The following is an 18,256-nucleotide window of genomic DNA, read 5'->3' on the forward strand; positions in this document are numbered from 1 at the left end:
GTTGACCCCGTGGATGGTGTGCTGAAAGAACCACAAAAAGCACCGCCACAGAAGAAGGTTTTTGTTCCAAAGCCAAATGAGCTGGGAAATCCTCTTGATACGCTCCCTGCTGCCACAGCCCAGGTTGCCCAGAAGAAGGGGGCTACTCCTCCCCGTTCGCAGGCGAGGCCTCCACCTCCCAAGAGAGAGGTGAGGTACCACTGCGAGTACTGTGACAGAGAAGGTATCCCGGAGGAGTTTTGCTTCAGGAGGAAGCGGGCTGTGAGGCGTGAGCAGGAGAGACGTAACTCGGACATGTACTCTGCTCGGGTGCATGGTCCTCTTCAGCATGGTGGTAGGCGAGATGCTAGAGGCACCGTGTAGGTGGAGGACAGGGAGACGGTGGTAGTTACCGTGCTCTAGCGTGTGGTCGCTTTGCCGGTCATGCTCCTGGTCGTCCTCAGTACGGCTATGGACCATGGGAACTAGGCTTTGGAGGAGGTTACGATGCACCACGCTTTCCTCGCGGTGGTGATCATCAGCCTCGTGGTAGACGGGACAGGGGATACGCTTTGCCTGATTTTGCTAACCCCTCTGTAGAGCAAATGGCTCGACACTGGTTTGCTTCACACTTTACTAACCCCAGTGTTGAGACATTTGCTCACCCTTTGTCTCACTACTAATGTGCAGGTTGGAGGCCTGGAGAATAGATGGATCATGGACTCCGGTTGTTCACGCCATTTGACCGGGAATGAGAAATGGTTCTCCAGCCTCACCCCAACGCGCCACAAAGAATACATCATATTTGGGAATAATGGTAAGGGCAAGGTACGTGGTGTTGGCGCTGTTAGAGTTTCTGATCACTTCACCCTGAGAGAGGTTGCTTTGGTTTCGAATCTTGGCTTTAATTTGCTCTCTATTTCGCAACTTCATGATGAGGGGTTTGAAGTTCGCTTCAAGGAGGGTTGTTCTCGAGTTTTGGATTTCAGAGGAGACCTGGTTTGCCGGATCGTTCCTCGTGATTGAGTTTTCTTGGTCGATTTCTCTGGAACTCCTTTTGGCCCTTCTTGTTGCTTGTTGGCTGGTCCTTCTTCTGATCTGTGGAAGTGGCATAGGAGACTTGGACATTTGAGCTTCGACTTGTTGTCTAGACTTAGCTCACTTGGCCTAATCCGAGGATTGCCCAAATTGAAGTCTGAAAAGGACCTTGTTTACCATCCGTGTCGCCACAGGAAGATGATTGCTACTTCTCATCCGCCTATTAATTAGGTGATGACCACTCATCCTGGAGAGTTGCTACACATGGACACAGTTGGTCCTTCTAGGGTGATGTCAGTTGGTGGGAAGTGGTACGTTCTTGTGATCGTGGATGATTTTTCTCGCTATTCTTGGGTCTTTTTGATGAGAACCAAGGATGAGGGTTTCGAGTTTGTTCGAGACTTGATCTTGAGGTTGAAAAACGAGCTACCCCAGGCCATGAGAGCAATTCGCAGTGATAATGGCACAGAATTCAAAAACGCTCATTTTGACACCTTTTGCAGTGATCAAGGTCTTGAACACTAGTACTCTTCTCCCTACACTCCACAGCAGAATGGAGTTGTAGAATGGAAGAATCGGACACTGGTTGAGATGGCGAGGACGATGCTCGATGAGCATAGGACTCCTCGAAAGTTCTGGGCTGAGGAGGTTAATACCGCTTGTTATGTGTCCAATCGTATTTTCTTGCGTGCTTTCATGCACAAGACTTCTTATGAGTTGCGATTTGGACGCCAGCCCTGTGTTGACCATCTCAGAGTTTTCGGTTGCCGGTTTTTTGTGCTGAAAGAAGGAAATCTTGATAAGTTTGAGTCTCACTCGTCTGACGGCATTTTTCTCGGTTATGCATCTCATTCCAGAGAATACCGTGTGTTGCTTATTGATTCTAACAACGTCAGAGAGACTTGTGAAGTCACTTTCGACGAGACTGCACCGTGCAATGCTTCTGTCTTTGAAGTTGCAGGAGAAGATGAGCTCGGCACCTCCATCTTTGAAGATAAGGAGGAAGAAGCTACGGAGGGTGATGCTGAGGTTACCACGCGTGATGTGGACCCAGTCACCTCCGCCACGAGCTTGGACGATGATGGCGGCCCCGATCCTACTACGTCTACTTCCCGGGGGCCAGTCGAGTAGGTGACTCAGCCTTCACCAGCTGCACCTGAGGAGGCACCAGTTTTGGTTGAGGAGGAGGCGACTTCGACAAGGGAAGCACCGCGACACATTTAGAATCGTCACCCACCTCAACAGATGCTAGGTGACCTCAACGAGAGAGTCACACGGTCCAAGGTAACAAGTATCGCTGGCTTTGCTCATTCAGCGTTTGTTGCCTCTTTTGAGACCAAAGATATTGGACACGCTCTTTCTGATTCTAATTGGGTCAATGCCATGCATGAGGAACTCGAAAATTTTGAAAGAAACCAAGTTTGGGTTTTAGTCGAGCCTCCACCTGCTTGTAATCCCATCGGAACGAAGTGGGTTTTCAAAAACAAGTAGGGTGAGGATGGGTTGGTTGTTCGAAACACGGCTCGTCTTGTTGCTTAGGGTTTTTGCCAAAAAGAAGGGATTGATTTTGAGGAAACTTTTGCCCCTGTTGCTCGTTTGGAAGCGATTTGGATTTTTCTTGCATTTGCTGCTTCTAAGGGTTTTAAAGTTTTCCAAATGGACGTTAAATCTGCCTTCTTAAATGGTTTTATCGAAGAAGAGGTTTATGTGAAACAATCCCCTGGTTTCGAAAATCCCAAGTTTCCAAACCGTATTTATAAACTTCAAAAAGCACTTTATGGTTTGAAATAGGCACCTAGAGCTTGGTATGATAGACTGAAAATATTTTTGCTGGCTCAAGGTTTTTAAAATGAGATGTGTGGATAAAACTTTGTTCCTCATGCGGTCTGGCAATGATTTTCTATTAGTTCATATATATGTGGATGATATTATCTTTGGTGGCTCTTCTCATGCTCTTGTCTCCAAGTTTTCTGAGCAGATGTCCAGGGAGTTCGAGATGAGTATGATGGGTGAGCTGTAGTTCTTCCTCGGGCTGCAGATCAAGCAAATTCCTTAGGGCACGTTCGTCCATCAAGCCAAATACACCAGGGACTTGCTGCGGAAGTTTGACATGAGTGACTTGTCACCTCAACCGACTCCGATCAGCACTTCGACGGCGCTTGATGAGGACTTGGACGGTGAGGCGGTGGACCAGAAGCTATACAGGAGCATGATCGGCTCTCTCCTATACCTGACGGCGACGCGGCCGGACATTCAGTTCGGCGTCAGCCTTTGTGCGCAGTACCAGGCTTCTCTGCGCACCTCCCACAGGCAGGTGGTGAAACACATCTTCAGGTATCTGAAATTCACCCCTGAGTTTTGTGTCTGGTACTCTGCGGATTCTTCTCTGGTTTTGGTTGGTTTTTCTGATGCCGATTTCGGCGGGTGTCGGTTGGATCGCAAGTCGACATCCGGCACTTGTCAATTTCTCGGTACATCTTTGGTGTCTTGGTCCTCTCGCAAGCAGGCTAGCGTAGCGCTTTCCTCCACAGAAGCTGAGTATGTTGCCGCTGCTAGCTGTTGCTCCCAGATCCTATGGATGAAACAAACCTTGCAGTATTATGGACTGAGTTATGATAGGGTTCCTATTTTTATAGACAACATGTCCGCAATTAGCATTGCAAAGAACCCTATCATGCACTCCAGAACCAAACACATAGATATTCAGTTCCACTTCCTGAGAGATAATCATGAGAGAGGCCCCATAGACTTGATCCATGTCCCTTCAGAGAGGCAAACCGCAAATATCCTAACCAAACCACTTGAGCAGGACACTTTTACTCGCTTGCGAGGGGAGCTGGGGGTTTGTTACCCCTTTTGATCGCTGACTTTTCTTTGGTTAGCTTTGTAGGGTTTATTTGTTTTTCTCTTCTTTTTCTAGGTTTGGTAGTTGCATTGTGCATATGCATTGTACATTTATGCATTTTGCATTGCTTCACTAGCACTAGTATTCTTGTATACATTGCTATGATCTCCTAGTGCTTGCTAGTGTGAGTTTATAAATGTGATCATGTATAGCTTGCTCCACTGTGTATATGACTTCATCTGAGTTAAGCTATTTTGATTTGAAAATTTGAAAACATGGTCACCCTGTCTTGGATACTGGCATGTTAGGGCGTGTTGATATGCTTTGCTATCTCACTCATGCTAGTGTAGCCTTTCGTTCAGCATTTCATACTAGACATGATCTAAAATTGATAAAATTGCTTGAATTGTGCTTGAAATGGAATGGAAAGATCCAGGTGGGATTGCTTGTCGCACTGATCGAGCTTTCGGGACGGCTCACTTTGCACTTGTGAAAACTCGGGCAAGGCTGTGCATGACTGAAACGAGTGTCTTAAGCTTCTGAACTGCCTTTGGCATAGGCTTGGCATCGTTGCTAACTAAAGCATGACAAGCTTTCAACCCCTGGCATGAAAATTGCTTGATATAATTTGATTGCAAAATGAATGTTTGCAACATACTTTGGATGTTCTTGGCTCATCTGTATGAGTTTGATTAGCACTATTTTTCATTCCCTACTTGCTAGTGCTAGATTAAGGGTGATGCTTTTATTTCTCCTAAACTGAACTTGCCTAGCTCTAGACTGATTTGATATACCCTGTTGAGCTAGATGCAGGTCTTGTTTATGGATGCACACGTGCTTGTGACTAGTAGTTCATATCCTTGTATCCCTGAATGCTCTCACTTACACCTCCTGCCTTGCATTCATTGCATACCATATGTTTAGGGGGAGTCTCAGGTTCAGGGGGAGCTTTAGGTCTAATCCTTGATGTGTGCATGTGCCAACAAGGGGGAGAAGTTAGTGATCGAACAAGAGGGAAATTGTTTGATGTGTGCACAGGGCCTTGAGGGTGCATACATTTGGTGAGAGTTGCACTGGTAAGGGGGAAATGCATTCAGTGGGAGTTTCTGCTTTGTTTAGCTCCTGGTTTTCCCTCCGCTTCTGGCATGACTGTGTCGAGCCCTGCCTCTGTCTTTGAGGAGTCATGCTTGTGTTTGATCGATTGCATCGAGCCGTTGCCCTTGTCTTAGGGAATCGATCTCTGCTTGGTCAAGTGACTTGTTCTTGCTTCTTTCGAGCTTTTGTCACTTGTTCAAGTTCACTCTTGCTTCTTTGTTCTTCACTGCTTTTGTTTCAATCTTAGTTCGTTCGTGGTGTGTTGACAATGCACTCATCAAGGAGGAGATTGAGGAATGTTGAGTACTCTATCCTGCTTGTGATGAGTGAATTGTCAACCGTGCGGTGTGATCGTGCGCTTGGTCTTTGGTTGCAGGTACACGGGAGTCGAGTGTCGACGGTGAGCTGCCGTGGAGGAGCTGTGGCCGATGGACCGTGCGGTGGACGGCGGTGAAGGGCAGCCGGGACCGGAGCTCGGGCCGGGCGGCAGCTGTGGCGTCCACTCCTGGATCGAGGGCGCAAGCGGCAACGGAAGGCGGGTTTCTTAGTTTGCGCCACAAAACCAAGGAGGCGGACGGCGGTTGAAAAAGCCAAGTCGTCGAGGCACGGGCGTCGGTCTCGAGACTAACGGAGGCGACGGGCGTCGACGGCGTCTAGGGCCTCGCTGCGGGCGAGGAGGTGACGGGCGTCGGGCGGCGTCTAGGGCCGTCAGGCGGCCGAGGCGGGAACGGCGTCCAGGGCCACGACGTGGTGGAGGCGGGAATCTTCCCGTGCGTGGAGTTTTGGCGGTTTTCTCAAAACCGGCCACCTACCCGGGTTTCGCAGACCCTCCAAAACCACGGACCGGATCTTCATCCACACGGCGGCATTGCGGAGAAGACTTCGACTCGAAGAAAGAACCTCGACCGTCGGATGAGTCCTTGTATCTTTTTCCGGTTTTGCCCCTACGGGCTTTCTAGGGGTAGTTTAGTCTTTTAGTCTAGAGTTAGTGGGTTAAAAACTCCCTCACCCTCTCTCTCTCTCGGTGCTCTTTTTCCCAGCGCCAGAACTGAGCCGCCCTCCTTCTCACGTTGCCCCTCTCTCCTCCTCTCTGTTCTTCCTTTTCTTCTCTAGGATTAGGATTTTGGAGATGGATCTTTGAGACTCTTGTACTGAGATTGATCGGGAAAGGAGGCCCAATCCTCCTTGTGCCCTCTGGGGTTTTGAATTCAATTCAATCTTGTACGATTTGTGCTTTGTTTTGGATGAATTCGATTTTCCTTCGACGAATCTTGAGCACGAGATGACGAGCAGTTTTCTGATGATCGAGTGACTCTTTATAGTGATTCAAAACCATCTTTATAGTGATTCACCGTCGATCTGCCGTTCCGCCGCCCGTTCCGCGCCAAAGCTAGGTGAAGTGGTGAGGACCCTCGCCGCCCCTTTTTCCCTCTCCCTCTCGCTCTCCTGCCCCGGCAATTGCTCGCCGAAGCACGCCGTCCGCCCCTCGCCGTCGTGGAGCACCGCCGCTGCACCAACCCACCGCCCCGCCACCCCCATAGTGCTCTCCATCGACTCCTCTATCTCCCCGGCCAAACCCCGCAGCGAACCGAGCCCCGGAGCACCGGATTCGGTGTTTACCGGTGGTCCGCCGCCGCCCCTGCTCGCCGCCGGCATGCAGCGCCGCTCGCTGAGCGGGGCCACCGAGCCGCCGCCCCGCCCAAGCCGCGTCCCCGTGCAGCCGAGCCGCCACGAAGTCGAGCCGCGCGGCCCGAGCCGCGCCCATCCCAGCCCTCGGATCTCGATCCGACGGTCTAGATTGGATCTAGACCAAAGTCAATCCCACACATACCGCTCAACCCCTAATCTTTTGCAAAAAATCCCCTAAGTTTTACGAAAATAAACCTACAGTCCACTGCAGTTCAAAAATAATTAGGTTTAAGTCCTTTTCTTTCTGTTTTAGCCCCTGTATTTTCTAAAAATAGAAGATGCCATCCAGGACCCTTCTTTTGCTATCTAGCCCCTGGATCTAAGGTTTAATTAGGTTTTTAGCCCCTGGTTTCTTTGAAGCTAACCCCTGGAGGTTCAAAACTCTCACAAACAAGTCTCTGGTGCACTGTTTTAGCCATATCTTTCACATTTCAACTCCGTTTTCAGCGATTCTTTCACTCACGGGATCCTTGCTTCGCGTTCTACACCTTTTTCACCTTTTCCAGTACTATTTTTACTGTTTTTCTACTATTTCTTATTTGTATTGTTTGTTGTGCTTGTGTGATCGTGTAGACGACGTGCCGTTCGAGGGTGATCAAGAGCAAGCTTTTGAGGAAGATTTTCAGCAGTTAGCCGAGGAAGGCAAGTGGCTTTCCGCCTCTGCATACTCTGATTTGTCCCATTAATAGCATGTTAATGCACTTTACTTTTCTGTTTATGCATAAATTTGACAGGAACACCTATTAAGGACTTTACCTAGTCTTTTTACCTCAACCTTGGAACACCGGGTTTAATATCTTGTTGGGGTAGCTTTGCTTAGTTTCTTTACCTTTGGGTTGGTTGGTATAATCTTGGAAAATGTTAAATATGGTTTTATCATGGTTAAGGGAACAAGATCACTTCGATTAATTGGAACATGGAGAACCACCCAGGAAAACAGTGCAACCACAAGAACTATATGGCTCTGGTCTTGGCTAATTAATTAGAGACTCTAGTTTGAAGCAGTCTTACCAAAAGAGAAAGAGGAGCGACGGTTGACAGGGTATAACCCGGTCCTCTTGGGAAGCGGGCTTTGCTAAGACAATATGCCCATTAGGGATGCTTATGCTCTGCTACTGCTCCGGAAACCTTAGCGGACTACTTCTTATTAGGGAATCTTTGTAAAGGCCTCGTAGCGTCCCTATGCAATCACACCTAAGGAAGTGTGGCATTGTGCCTGGCCCGCACAACATGGTTGAGTCCAAAGTTCTTCGGAACTTTTACGCGACTTGTGGGTAAAGTGTACAATCTCTGCAGAGTGTATAACTAATATATCAGTCGTGCTCGCGGTTATGAGCGGCTTGGACCCTCGCATGATAATTGAACTTGAAGAATAATCAAATTGTGGTTCTTTGGTTTTATGTTGGATCCTTTATGCTTATGCTTAAGTGGGTTGGTATAAACTTATACTTAGTTAATAGGTGCTTGCTAATAAAATATGATCAACTAAAATTGCTAACCGCTAAAATGCCTTTAGCACTTCTTGTTTAACCTTGCATATTCCCCCACTTGCTGAGTACTAACCATAAGTGTACTCACCATTGCTTAAACTGCTGCTCAGAAGAGAACTTTGAAGTGGAGAACTTCGACGATTTTGAGGAGTTCTAGGCGTACGTCCACCAGTCAGCTGCCTGTGGGAGAAGTCGTGCTGTGGACTTCATTTAGGATGTCGGTGAAATGTTTAAGACCTTTTGAGTCTATTTCATTCGGGGTGTAATAATGTCGTTTTGCTCTATAATTCCTTTACTTTTCAAGTATTGTCTTTTGATACATTCACTCGACGTCGATCATATGTGTGTAAACTTGATCCTAGAGGACATATGAGATGCATTCGATTTTCTTTATAAAATCGGGTGTGACAGTGACTCTAGGCATGGGAAACGAAGGTTGGATACGGCGGCAGCGGTAGCCATGGCTATGGCATCCCGAGCTTCGGGGAGCTCTGCTCAGGTAGGGAGAGTGAAGGCCACGGGTTGGGGAAGGTAGAGGAGGGCTTGGAGGTGCTCACCCTAGGAGGAATTGAATCGAGAGGGTTTGATGGGGGAGATCGGCGGGTGGTCTGTTCCACCAAGAACAGAGCAGCTCGATGGACAGAGCTTGGGGATGGGAAGCTGGAGGAGCGGGACGCGTGGCTCGGCGAGCTCGATGGTGGTGAGGAGAGCAGCTTGGGGCGCCTTTCCTAGGCGGCGAAGGTGAGCTCGACTGGTGGCGCCTTCAATGTCGGCGACCAGGACGGGCAGGCCAGCGAGCAAGGCTGCAATGAGGTGGTGACACGGCAATGACAGCAGCTGAGGGCGCGGCGGGAAGCGGTGGTCGGGGGCGACACTCACCGGGAGAGAGAAGATGCCGGTGGGCGTGGGGTCTGGCGGAGGCAGGAGAGGATAGTGGGCCCTTTAAAAAATTATCATTTATGAGTTATGACACATGTCCAGTAGCCCCTGAGCTTTGAATCTGAATCCCGTGATTTGGGGTTTAAGGATCTTAAGTCGTGGGATTTGGGATATCCCAATTACTATTCTACCCTTCAATAATTAAAACTAATTAAAAATAATATTATGAGTAGGCATTGGGAGGTATTAGGAAGCGTTAAAAAGTATTTCCAAATATAGTAAAAGGGCTGAACATATGATTGACTTGTTGGGTGGTTGCAACATAGTACTATGCTTGATTGGCTTATTGAACCCGGCCGCTATGTCGTGTTACACGTAAAATTAAAGAATATCTTCTCATCAATTAAAATTTTAATTCCTATCTATTTTAGTTTCTATTTATGCTAAGGTGTCACTGAAAGCATTCTTTGGACATTACCATGGTCTCAAAAATATGAATTTGCTAAGTAATATCTATTACTCCATCCTTTGAAAAATGTAAGGAGGTGTTTGACCTGATGTAGTCTCCATTACTACCTTTGACTGTTAATATCACAGCCATTATATTATTCGAGTACATAAAATTGACTTCATATGAAAATACTTTCAAATATATGAATATGAATCTGATTATAATATATTTCTATGGTATAATCTACAAATTCTTAGACTACTTGTTGGTCAGATTAAAAGGTTTGAATCATGGGTTGCATTATAGAAAAGAAAAGGTGAGGGTATTATATATTTGTAAAGTATATTTAACTTTATAAGTATGCACTTCCATAGATCAAATAACTCAATTTTTCTATGCTCATCGCACTATCATCACCATGCAGGGAAGATATTGTCAACTCAGTAGGAACCTTAATTGAGAATAAGTGAACAATCTAAAAAGGCAAGTTAACCTCGGATGCCAAGAACAGATAATGTTCTATCACAATCCCAAAGTCACAAACAAGTAAAGTTGGTTAAGATTTTAAATTTACTGATCGCTGGATTTAAATTGTTTCTAATGCTACTCTTTTGAATTAAAAATGCAATATGAATAACAAAGAAAAAATTCATGTATTTCGACTATAGTGGATTATTTTGTCAGTAAAACATAGGTAAATGTTTCTGAGCTGTGCCGTTATTTGTGATGCATCATCATCATTCAGCCTGGCAATGGATACAAGTAACAGAATGATGGAATCATTGATGTTGCAGTTATACTGGAAAGAGGCTTGTTGCATTAATAATGCTAAAATGTAAAGATGTGCAAACTTATCCGAACCCTTTAACCCCTCTATGGCTCTCTTTTTTATGTTTCACATGCAAATGAGTGATAAATTCATTGATATAGCCAACAAATTCTGTGCCTGTTTCATCAAAAAAAAAAAATCAGTGCCCGTTCCTTCTTATCTGGTCCAAATTACTAAAGCCTATGCACCCATTATTCAGCCTTAGCTTCCAGAGTTCCCAAATATGACAAAGTGACCCATCTTTGTTCGATGGACAAGAAAATTTATCAGACATATCAAAGAAACAATAACAATTTGAATATCAAGCATATGTTGAGTACCTTGTAGACCATTGAAAGCCCTCGGGTGCTCTAGCCTAAGAGGGGGAGGGGGTGAATTAGGCACTCTAAAAACCTTAACCTATGGCTCCAAATAGTTTGTACAAAACTTAAACTAAAACAAGCTATCTAGATGTGCAACTACGGTTCACCTTAGTGTGAAACTCTCATGCCAAAAGAGTTTTGCAACCTATAGCCAATCCTAACAAGATACTACACTAAGAAGGTAAAGGCACACAAGTTGCAATATGAAATGTGGAAGCTAAAGGAGAGGGATGAGAGAAAGAGAACTCTCGACACGAGGATATATCCCGTGGTTTGGTTTGCCACAAAGGCACCCCTACGTCCACGTTGTTGAAGCACTCACGAAGAGTATCGCTTCCCGGCAATCAAGTCTCTTCCGTGAACACAATCACAGTCACCTTGATCCCGATCTTCACTAAGGGAGATTGCCCACGAAGGAGGGGTCTCCGTCCCCCGCACAATGTTGTCGACGCCACTCCACACCAAGCTGGAGGGTCGTTGACTTGCCAGCGAGCCACTAATGCTCCAAGGAGGCCGGCGCACCGAGATACAAGTTTGGTTCACTCTAGAACCACAGCACAAGGATCTAAACCTTGCTTGATCACTCACTCAAGAGCTAACCTAGCACTAACACTCACAAAGCTTGTGCTAAGGACTAAGAATTTGAACTCTATGCTCTTGGATGGCTTGGAGGTGTTCTTGGGTGTGTGTGTGATGTCTTGGGACTCCAGCAAGCTTCAAATGGCCGGGGGAACACATATATATAGGCCACCATGTCAAGAGAGCCGTTACTAGCCGTTGGCCAATTTTCTGCGTAGGCATCGGAACTTCCGGTGCATAGAGCATCGGTTCTTCCGGTCACTCTGCGCTTTGAAGTAACCGTTGGCCTCTCTGACACGCTGCAGCAATTTCAGGGACCATCGGATGAACCGATGCTAGGGCGTCGGAATTTCCGGTGATACTTGTCCTTCATATAGCCGTTACACCTTGCTGACGTCATTGCACCGACGCATTACTCCGGTAGCCGTCGGATCTTCCGGTGCTGAAGGCTTGGCTGCTGCATGCTTGACATCGTCTCTGGAACATAGGACGTTGAATGCACCGATGCTTAACTTGGCCTCGTCGGTTCAACTGGTGCTTCACTCTTTCTTCACTTGATCTCCAGAGGTGCTCAGATTTGCACGGATGCCAGGGCATCGGATCTTCCGACAACCATCGGATGCACCGATGCTTAGGCATCGGTTAAACCGGTACCTCTGTTTTCTGCCAAACTCGTCCAATGCATCGCAGCGATCAATTGGATCCTTCAAATTTATTCTATCTCTGGATTTCCACTATGCTTTTACATCTCTACGGCGGATTGGACTTGTCATCTTGGTGGTGGATTGGACTTGGCGTCTCGACGATAGATTGGACATTGCGTCTTGACGATGAATTAGACATGTTGACTCATATCCATGGGACCTAAAAACTCCTACAAGTGTGATCTCACAAACTTGTTAGTCCCATTGATTATATTGTCACTCAATCACCAAAATCACAAACAATGGCCTAAATGGGGCCATGTTCCTTACAACCATACAGAATGCACCTTCTCCAATGATGTTTCCGCCATTTATAGCATCCTTTAACTCAAATAAACTGAAGTTTTTTAAGGCTGACATGGAAACAACAAATACCTTTAGTTTAGCTTTATGCGACCATGAAGCTGATGTGGCCATAAAAATCATTCTAAATGAGCAGAGCGGTAAACATGGATAGTTTTGAAGAAGTAAAATAAAGAAGTGATGAGCATTGGTAACTAGTTAGCCCGCCAAATGAGTAGCATCAACAAGAGTTATGTCTATGACAAAGAAAGAGTTAATATTGTAGGATCCATATATCTGCGTGTATCACAGGAGTACCAACAAATGAGTGATACAAATTTGGTTTGTTAATTAAGACTTCGTTAAAAGGTTGGTGGAATGTTCAGGTGCAAATTTAAGTAGACATGACTAGCTAAATTGATAGATAAGCCAGCTTGTCTTTGGTGAAAAGCTGAAGGTTGAACCCGATCTCATGTTCATTCATTGGTGGAGCTGAGGGGAAAAAACAAGAGGGACCTAGTTCGTCCATGGCATTCAAGAGTTCTGAAGGTCCCAATGCAACTTTTCTATTCCTGTTAATCTAGAGGTGCCAACTAAACTACAAGCCATACAATAGAATTCATAATTGGCTTAATTAAAGACATTGTTATTGCAAGCAATTGAGTAGACAAGAATATAGATCTTAGAAGTTGCATGGATAAATTAATTTTAGTAAGTAAAACCCAAATAACAAGTTAAACATGGAGTCAGACTAAATAAAAGCATACTTTCTCTGACATTTTATTTCCTGTACTTCTATTAGCATGCTGTGTTTTTCTTTGTAAACATGTAAACTTTACCTTCCACGTAGCTATCCATAGGTCATGACTTTATCTAAGGTAATTATTAAATGTAATTTTTATGTAGAAAAAAATAAAAGTGATTTATGCTGAAACCCACTACAGGAACAAGCTAGCAGAAATCCATCTTACCTTCTAAAGGAGCAAAGGGGGCATCGTTTCCTGTTGGTACAATGTTTTCCTCACCGTTCAAATCAGACCTGCCATTATTACCATATATTGATAAGAAGCTATATTTTAGGTCGGTGAAAACTAAATAATGATTGATGCCACAATGCTTGCAAGTTATTATATGGTTAGTTCATCAACTTCAACATCCAGTAGTGAATAAAAGGATGGAAATTGAGAAAAAGACATAGGTGCATTTGGAAAGGCTCCAGGGCAAGAAGTGTACATATCTTCTCTGCATATTCTTTTTAATTCCATCAAATAGGTTTCTGTAGATATATTGTAATGGTACAGTTTAATAGCTCAAAGGATGGTGACACAACATAGCGGAGGAACAAAATTAGTACCCAGTTAGATGATGATTCAGTTAGTTTATAACGTAAATGAATCACATCAGTCAGACTTTATATGCCAAAACAGCATAAGCCATAATATACCAAAAAATTAAGGTAACTTCCAGTATGCTTTACTTGGTACTCGCTCTATAGTCATGACAATATGATGGTAGGGGTGTCATGTTATCAAGACTGAAGGGACATCTAATAACACACCGTAATGGCTCTAACAAGAAGGGGTACTCATGGCAACATATTGCCTTTACACCAATCAATTTATAATTTATATTCTTAGTAGTCGAACTATGGAAGTACTACTTCCATCAGTCTCTGCACTAACAAGCTAGCCGTCAGGAACTGAGAATACAAACAGCCATATGTACCTAGCATCTTCAGTTGAATGAATGTCATTCGATACACCCGTCAGTCCTGCATCCTGAAATATGGAAAATAATTCAATTAGTTTGTGGTGGCATTGTGAAGCTTTTACAAGAAGATATGTGTCGTCATCTCTAATTATTTGGGTAAACTATTAACAATTTGAAGGTGAAGCTAGCAGGTAAACATGATTTAACATCAAAGATTCAGGTTTCAGGACATCTACTAAAGCATCAAACAACTGTACCGCTTGCTGCTGCCGGGGCGGAGGCTGACCACCAGCCTGAATAGTAAGCAACAAGATGGTGGTGTGGGCGTTGATGGCGAAGGACGCCAGCATCACTTTGTTCAAGATGTCATCCTGTACCCGGCGCAGCTGCTTCGACAGGTCACCCGCCGCGACGAGGCGGCGGGTGGTGGTCCTCTCCTGGCAGGCCGTGACGAGCTCGAGGGCACGCTGCAGGGTCTCCTCCAGGTCCTCCAGCGCACCGGCCAGCGCCGGGCTGTCGGCCACCGTCCCCGTCTGCTGCAGCTGCGACAGGATGGCGCTGAACCTCAGCACGCGCCTCGTGATCTCGCGGCAATCCTCCTCGTTGTGGCGAACCCTGTTCACGGCCTCCTTGATCTTGAGCCCGATTTTGACGATCTTCTCCACCACGGTGGCCACCGGATCTGCCATCGAAACCTTCCCGCCGCACGCAGCTGCGCACAAGATCGAGCAGATGAGGTAAGATCTTGAAACGTTTTGGATCTTCTCCGAGCAACAATCAGAGCAAACAAATTGATTCTCCCACCACGAGCTCTCTATTCACTCGGCAGCAACTCTGCTCTGAGGATGAGTTGCTGAAGCCGGTCTGGACTCTGTTTTTTCTCTTGGCGCAGCGGCGCAGACTGAGGTGAGGATGGAAGATGGTTTTGCTTTTCCGCTCGCATGGACCCTCAGTCCCTCACCCATTGTATCCTTTGCTCGCGAAACCGTGTGGAAAGTATGGACCGGTTGCTGGGGACGCTTTTTATTTGTGTGCCAAGTACCAAAATGAATAAAAGATAGCAAAAGATTCGACTGCAGAATCGACGAAGTGAGAATGAACAAGTGTCCGTGTAAAGAATGGTGAAGTGAAGTTCTTTCCATCACGTGGTGGGGACCACTTGCTATGGATGAAAATCCGTCCATAATTCTATATTTGTTTGGGTCTAAACGGAAACGAGACCGAAAACGGGATAGTGGTCGGGCCAGGCAAATATAACTGGGAACCGAGACCGACCGAAAGAACGGAACCGAGAAAATTCAGTTCTACTTCGGTTCCATGTTCTGAGAAACCGAATTTAATCGGTTCTTTCAATTCTTAGGCTTAGTTAACCAATGAACATAGTATATAGTAAATTTTGCTAATCCGGAAACTCTAGCTTGCGCCCGCGCTGTGCCTCCCACCAGTCCCACTCCACTCCCATCCCACCCCACAATCCATCGCCCCACCCTCCCAGGTCCAACACCCGGCCACTCCACCTCAACCAAGACAAAATATACTTATTCGGAGTCCAACACAATTGGATATAGACTTTTCCCTCTATATAGCAATTAGCCTAGATTTTTATTAAACATGTATTATTGTATTATATAGGTATTTGTTGCAACGATAATATTAAAAGAAATTTTCTAAAAGGAAAATTCATTTTCTACACTCGCTTGTAGCTACTCCTACATATATCTCATCATGTATGACGCATCTGATCCAACGAAGAGTATATACCTGGAGTATGTGATCATACTAGAACATCTATGATAGTATATACATTGGGTACGTGACCATACTGTTATCGCCATAATTTAACAGGTTAATTAATGGGCCGCGAGTGAGTTGGGCTTAATGAAGAAATTGAAGAAGGCTTACGAATCGGCTCCTGCGTGAGCATTTGGGCCATGTGGGCCATGTATCCTTAGATTTAGTTCAGATTGAGTTAGAGATAGAGTCCGATATAGACACATTAGTTTAGATTGTTTTCCAAGTCTCCGGACTATAAATATGTATCATATGGTATTTGTAAAAGAAGAACGTCATCACGTTTGCAATCAACAACTCTCGGCGCATCGCCACCCTTAATTCCAGGGTTTCATCCAAGTAAGCGTCATGCTGCCCTGATCGCTTCTTGCGATCAGGGCAGCGTTGTTCTTACTTTTACCTTGGTATTACTAGTACTGAAGCGTTTTTGATGGCGAGTAGTTCTAGTTATCTTGATGTTCGTAGCATGGCTTTTAGTAGATTCATTATGCTTTTGTTGCTTACCATCTACGAATATCACGTTGTTTCTATGCAGCCACATTTTAATCTTATGCTAATTCTTGTTGCATAGAATTAGTTGCACGGAGACAACACACTGCTTCTTTTCGATCTAGTAGATCTAATCTGTTACGGTTTGTTCTTATACTTAAGAATTGGCGTAATATCTGCTAGGTTAGGCCTTGCAAACGGGTTGGATGATCCGGTGACGTATTAGATGCTTTGCCTTAGTCTTAACAGGGAATTGATCCGGGAATCGGCTTTATCTTGTTCTTAGGCCTCTATTCTGGTTAAGGTTTAGTTATTTATTACGCTCATTAGGCCCAATTACGTGTTGGATGTTCCGATCTAGCAGTGAGACTTTTACCGTCGTGGATTAGATTAGCTAGATTTAATTGAAGTAGTTTTACAGTTATTTGCCTTATTTATCAATATCCGGATATAAGCAGATCCAATCTGACAACGGGACTCGATCGGCTCTTTAAAGCCGATGCAAGAGTCGTCCCGAGGAGCCGACCACGGCTCGGACTTATGTTTCCACGTGTTTGTGTATGCATGCAAATCGTCGCAAGCACGTTCGCACCTTCCTGATCGGGTATAGGTCAGGTGGCATGCCCTGCGTCTTACAAAGCCGCGGCGTGTGCTGGAATTGTGGGCCGTTGACGAGGGAGCAGTGCCTGCCAGCGTCCCGGAGACCTCCCGGCTCTTCGTGTTGGCTGTCGCTACTCGCCGGTGGGTTTTGACCAACAAGACATTCTGGCACGCCCAGTGGGACCTTCATCAACAACAACGCCCGCCGTAGAGATGACTGGACCTCAAGACCAAGCTCCTGTTTCGCCGGTCACCAAACCTGTCACGTATGAGGAGCTGACTCCAGAACACAAGCAAAAATATGATGAGGTCAAAGCTCAGTTTGAAGCCGATCTCATCAGCTCTTTCGAGAGGACCCGCAACCACAGCATCAGGTGGAAGGGGTTCTCACCAGAGGGCGCTCTCGACAACATTGATCTGTCCGTGCCATCAGAGGAATGCACCAGAGCCCTTCGCCAGGAGATGAATTATATGGTGTCTCACACGCTTCATCGGCACTCAGAAATCCTGGTGAACGAGCTCGAGCGCATGGCACATCGCGTTGTCCAAGAGGTGATCAAGAACCAGTACTCCCCATCGGGACCACTCCTGGGGACCCATAGGGGGGAACTGCATTGCAATCTAGGCCGCCAGTATCGTACTCGCTCGCGGTAGCAGGACCGCAGAGTTCGCCGATCTACATCGTCTACAAGATCGGCGGTGACCCTAGAGAAGGCCAGTTCCTGAACGAGCCGCCTAAGGAGATCCCGCACGGCTACACGTGCGTGTACATACCTGACAGCATCAGTCCGACGCGTGCAGGACATCTGGTGGGTACTGGAGCTTCAGGAGCAGATGCAGAGAAGCAGGCATGGTTGGCGAAGTACGCTATCGGGCCGAGTGCTCAGCACTCGGCCCCAAGAGTTCTTAGTGTGGAGTAGGTCAGTGCAATACTGAGGGACCAGTTTGGCATCCTGCCCAAGAGAAAGTCGATCGGCTATTCCAAGCCTTATCCAAGTGATTACGATCTGATCCCATTGCCACCCAAGTATCGGCTCCCGGAGTTCACCAAATTCAGTGGATCAGAAGGAGCCAGCTCCATTGAACATGTGAGCCGATACCTGACGCAGCTTGGGATGATTTCAGTATCGGATCCTCTGAGGGTCCGTTTCTTCTCCCAGTCTCTCATAGGTTCAGCTTTTGAATGGTATACATCGCTGCCCCCAGATTCGATCTGGACTTGGAGGCAGCTGGAAAATCAGTTCCACACCCAATATCATTCAGAGGCCGCCGAAGCCGAGATTGCCGACCTCGCCCAAGTCAGGCAGAAGCAGGGGGAAAGTGTCTCAGAGTATGTACAGTGCTTCAGAGATGTCAAGAATCGATGCTACTCATCGCGCATCACAGAGAAGGAGGCAGTTGATTTGGCAGTTCTGGAACTCGCTAAGCCGATCAAGGATCTGGC

The 18,256-nt window shown here is 46.2% G+C and overlaps 1 protein-coding gene across 3 annotated transcripts in view; it reads right to left on the reverse strand.

Moving 5' to 3' along the window:
• The window catches only part of LOC120644835, a 44,616-nt gene extending 29,664 nt beyond the window's left edge, over positions 1-14,952 (reverse strand). The window contains exons 1-7 of one of the 3 annotated variants that reach the window (XM_039921568.1): positions 14,737-14,948; positions 14,190-14,644; positions 13,948-14,000; positions 13,194-13,261; positions 12,214-12,293; positions 10,616-10,624; positions 6,901-10,412 (exon numbers count right to left, since the gene is read on the reverse strand). In XM_039921568.1, the coding sequence (XP_039777502.1) occupies positions 10,362-10,412; positions 10,616-10,624; positions 12,214-12,293; positions 13,194-13,261; positions 13,948-14,000; positions 14,190-14,621 (693 nt within the window). In that variant the 5' untranslated portion in view covers positions 14,622-14,644; positions 14,737-14,948 and the 3' untranslated portion in view covers positions 6,901-10,361. Of the gene's footprint in view, positions 1-6,892; positions 10,413-10,615; positions 10,625-12,213; positions 12,294-13,193; positions 13,262-13,947; positions 14,001-14,189 lie in introns of those variants that run through there. The other 2 variants (XM_039921567.1, XM_039921569.1) reach the window with 2 other exon arrangements.
• Between the last annotated feature and the right edge of the window lie 3,304 nt (positions 14,953-18,256).

This window comes from Panicum virgatum, chromosome 8K, assembly GCF_016808335.1.
Source record: "Panicum virgatum strain AP13 chromosome 8K, P.virgatum_v5, whole genome shotgun sequence".
In the NCBI taxonomy this organism is placed as follows: domain Eukaryota; kingdom Viridiplantae; phylum Streptophyta; class Magnoliopsida; order Poales; family Poaceae; genus Panicum; species Panicum virgatum.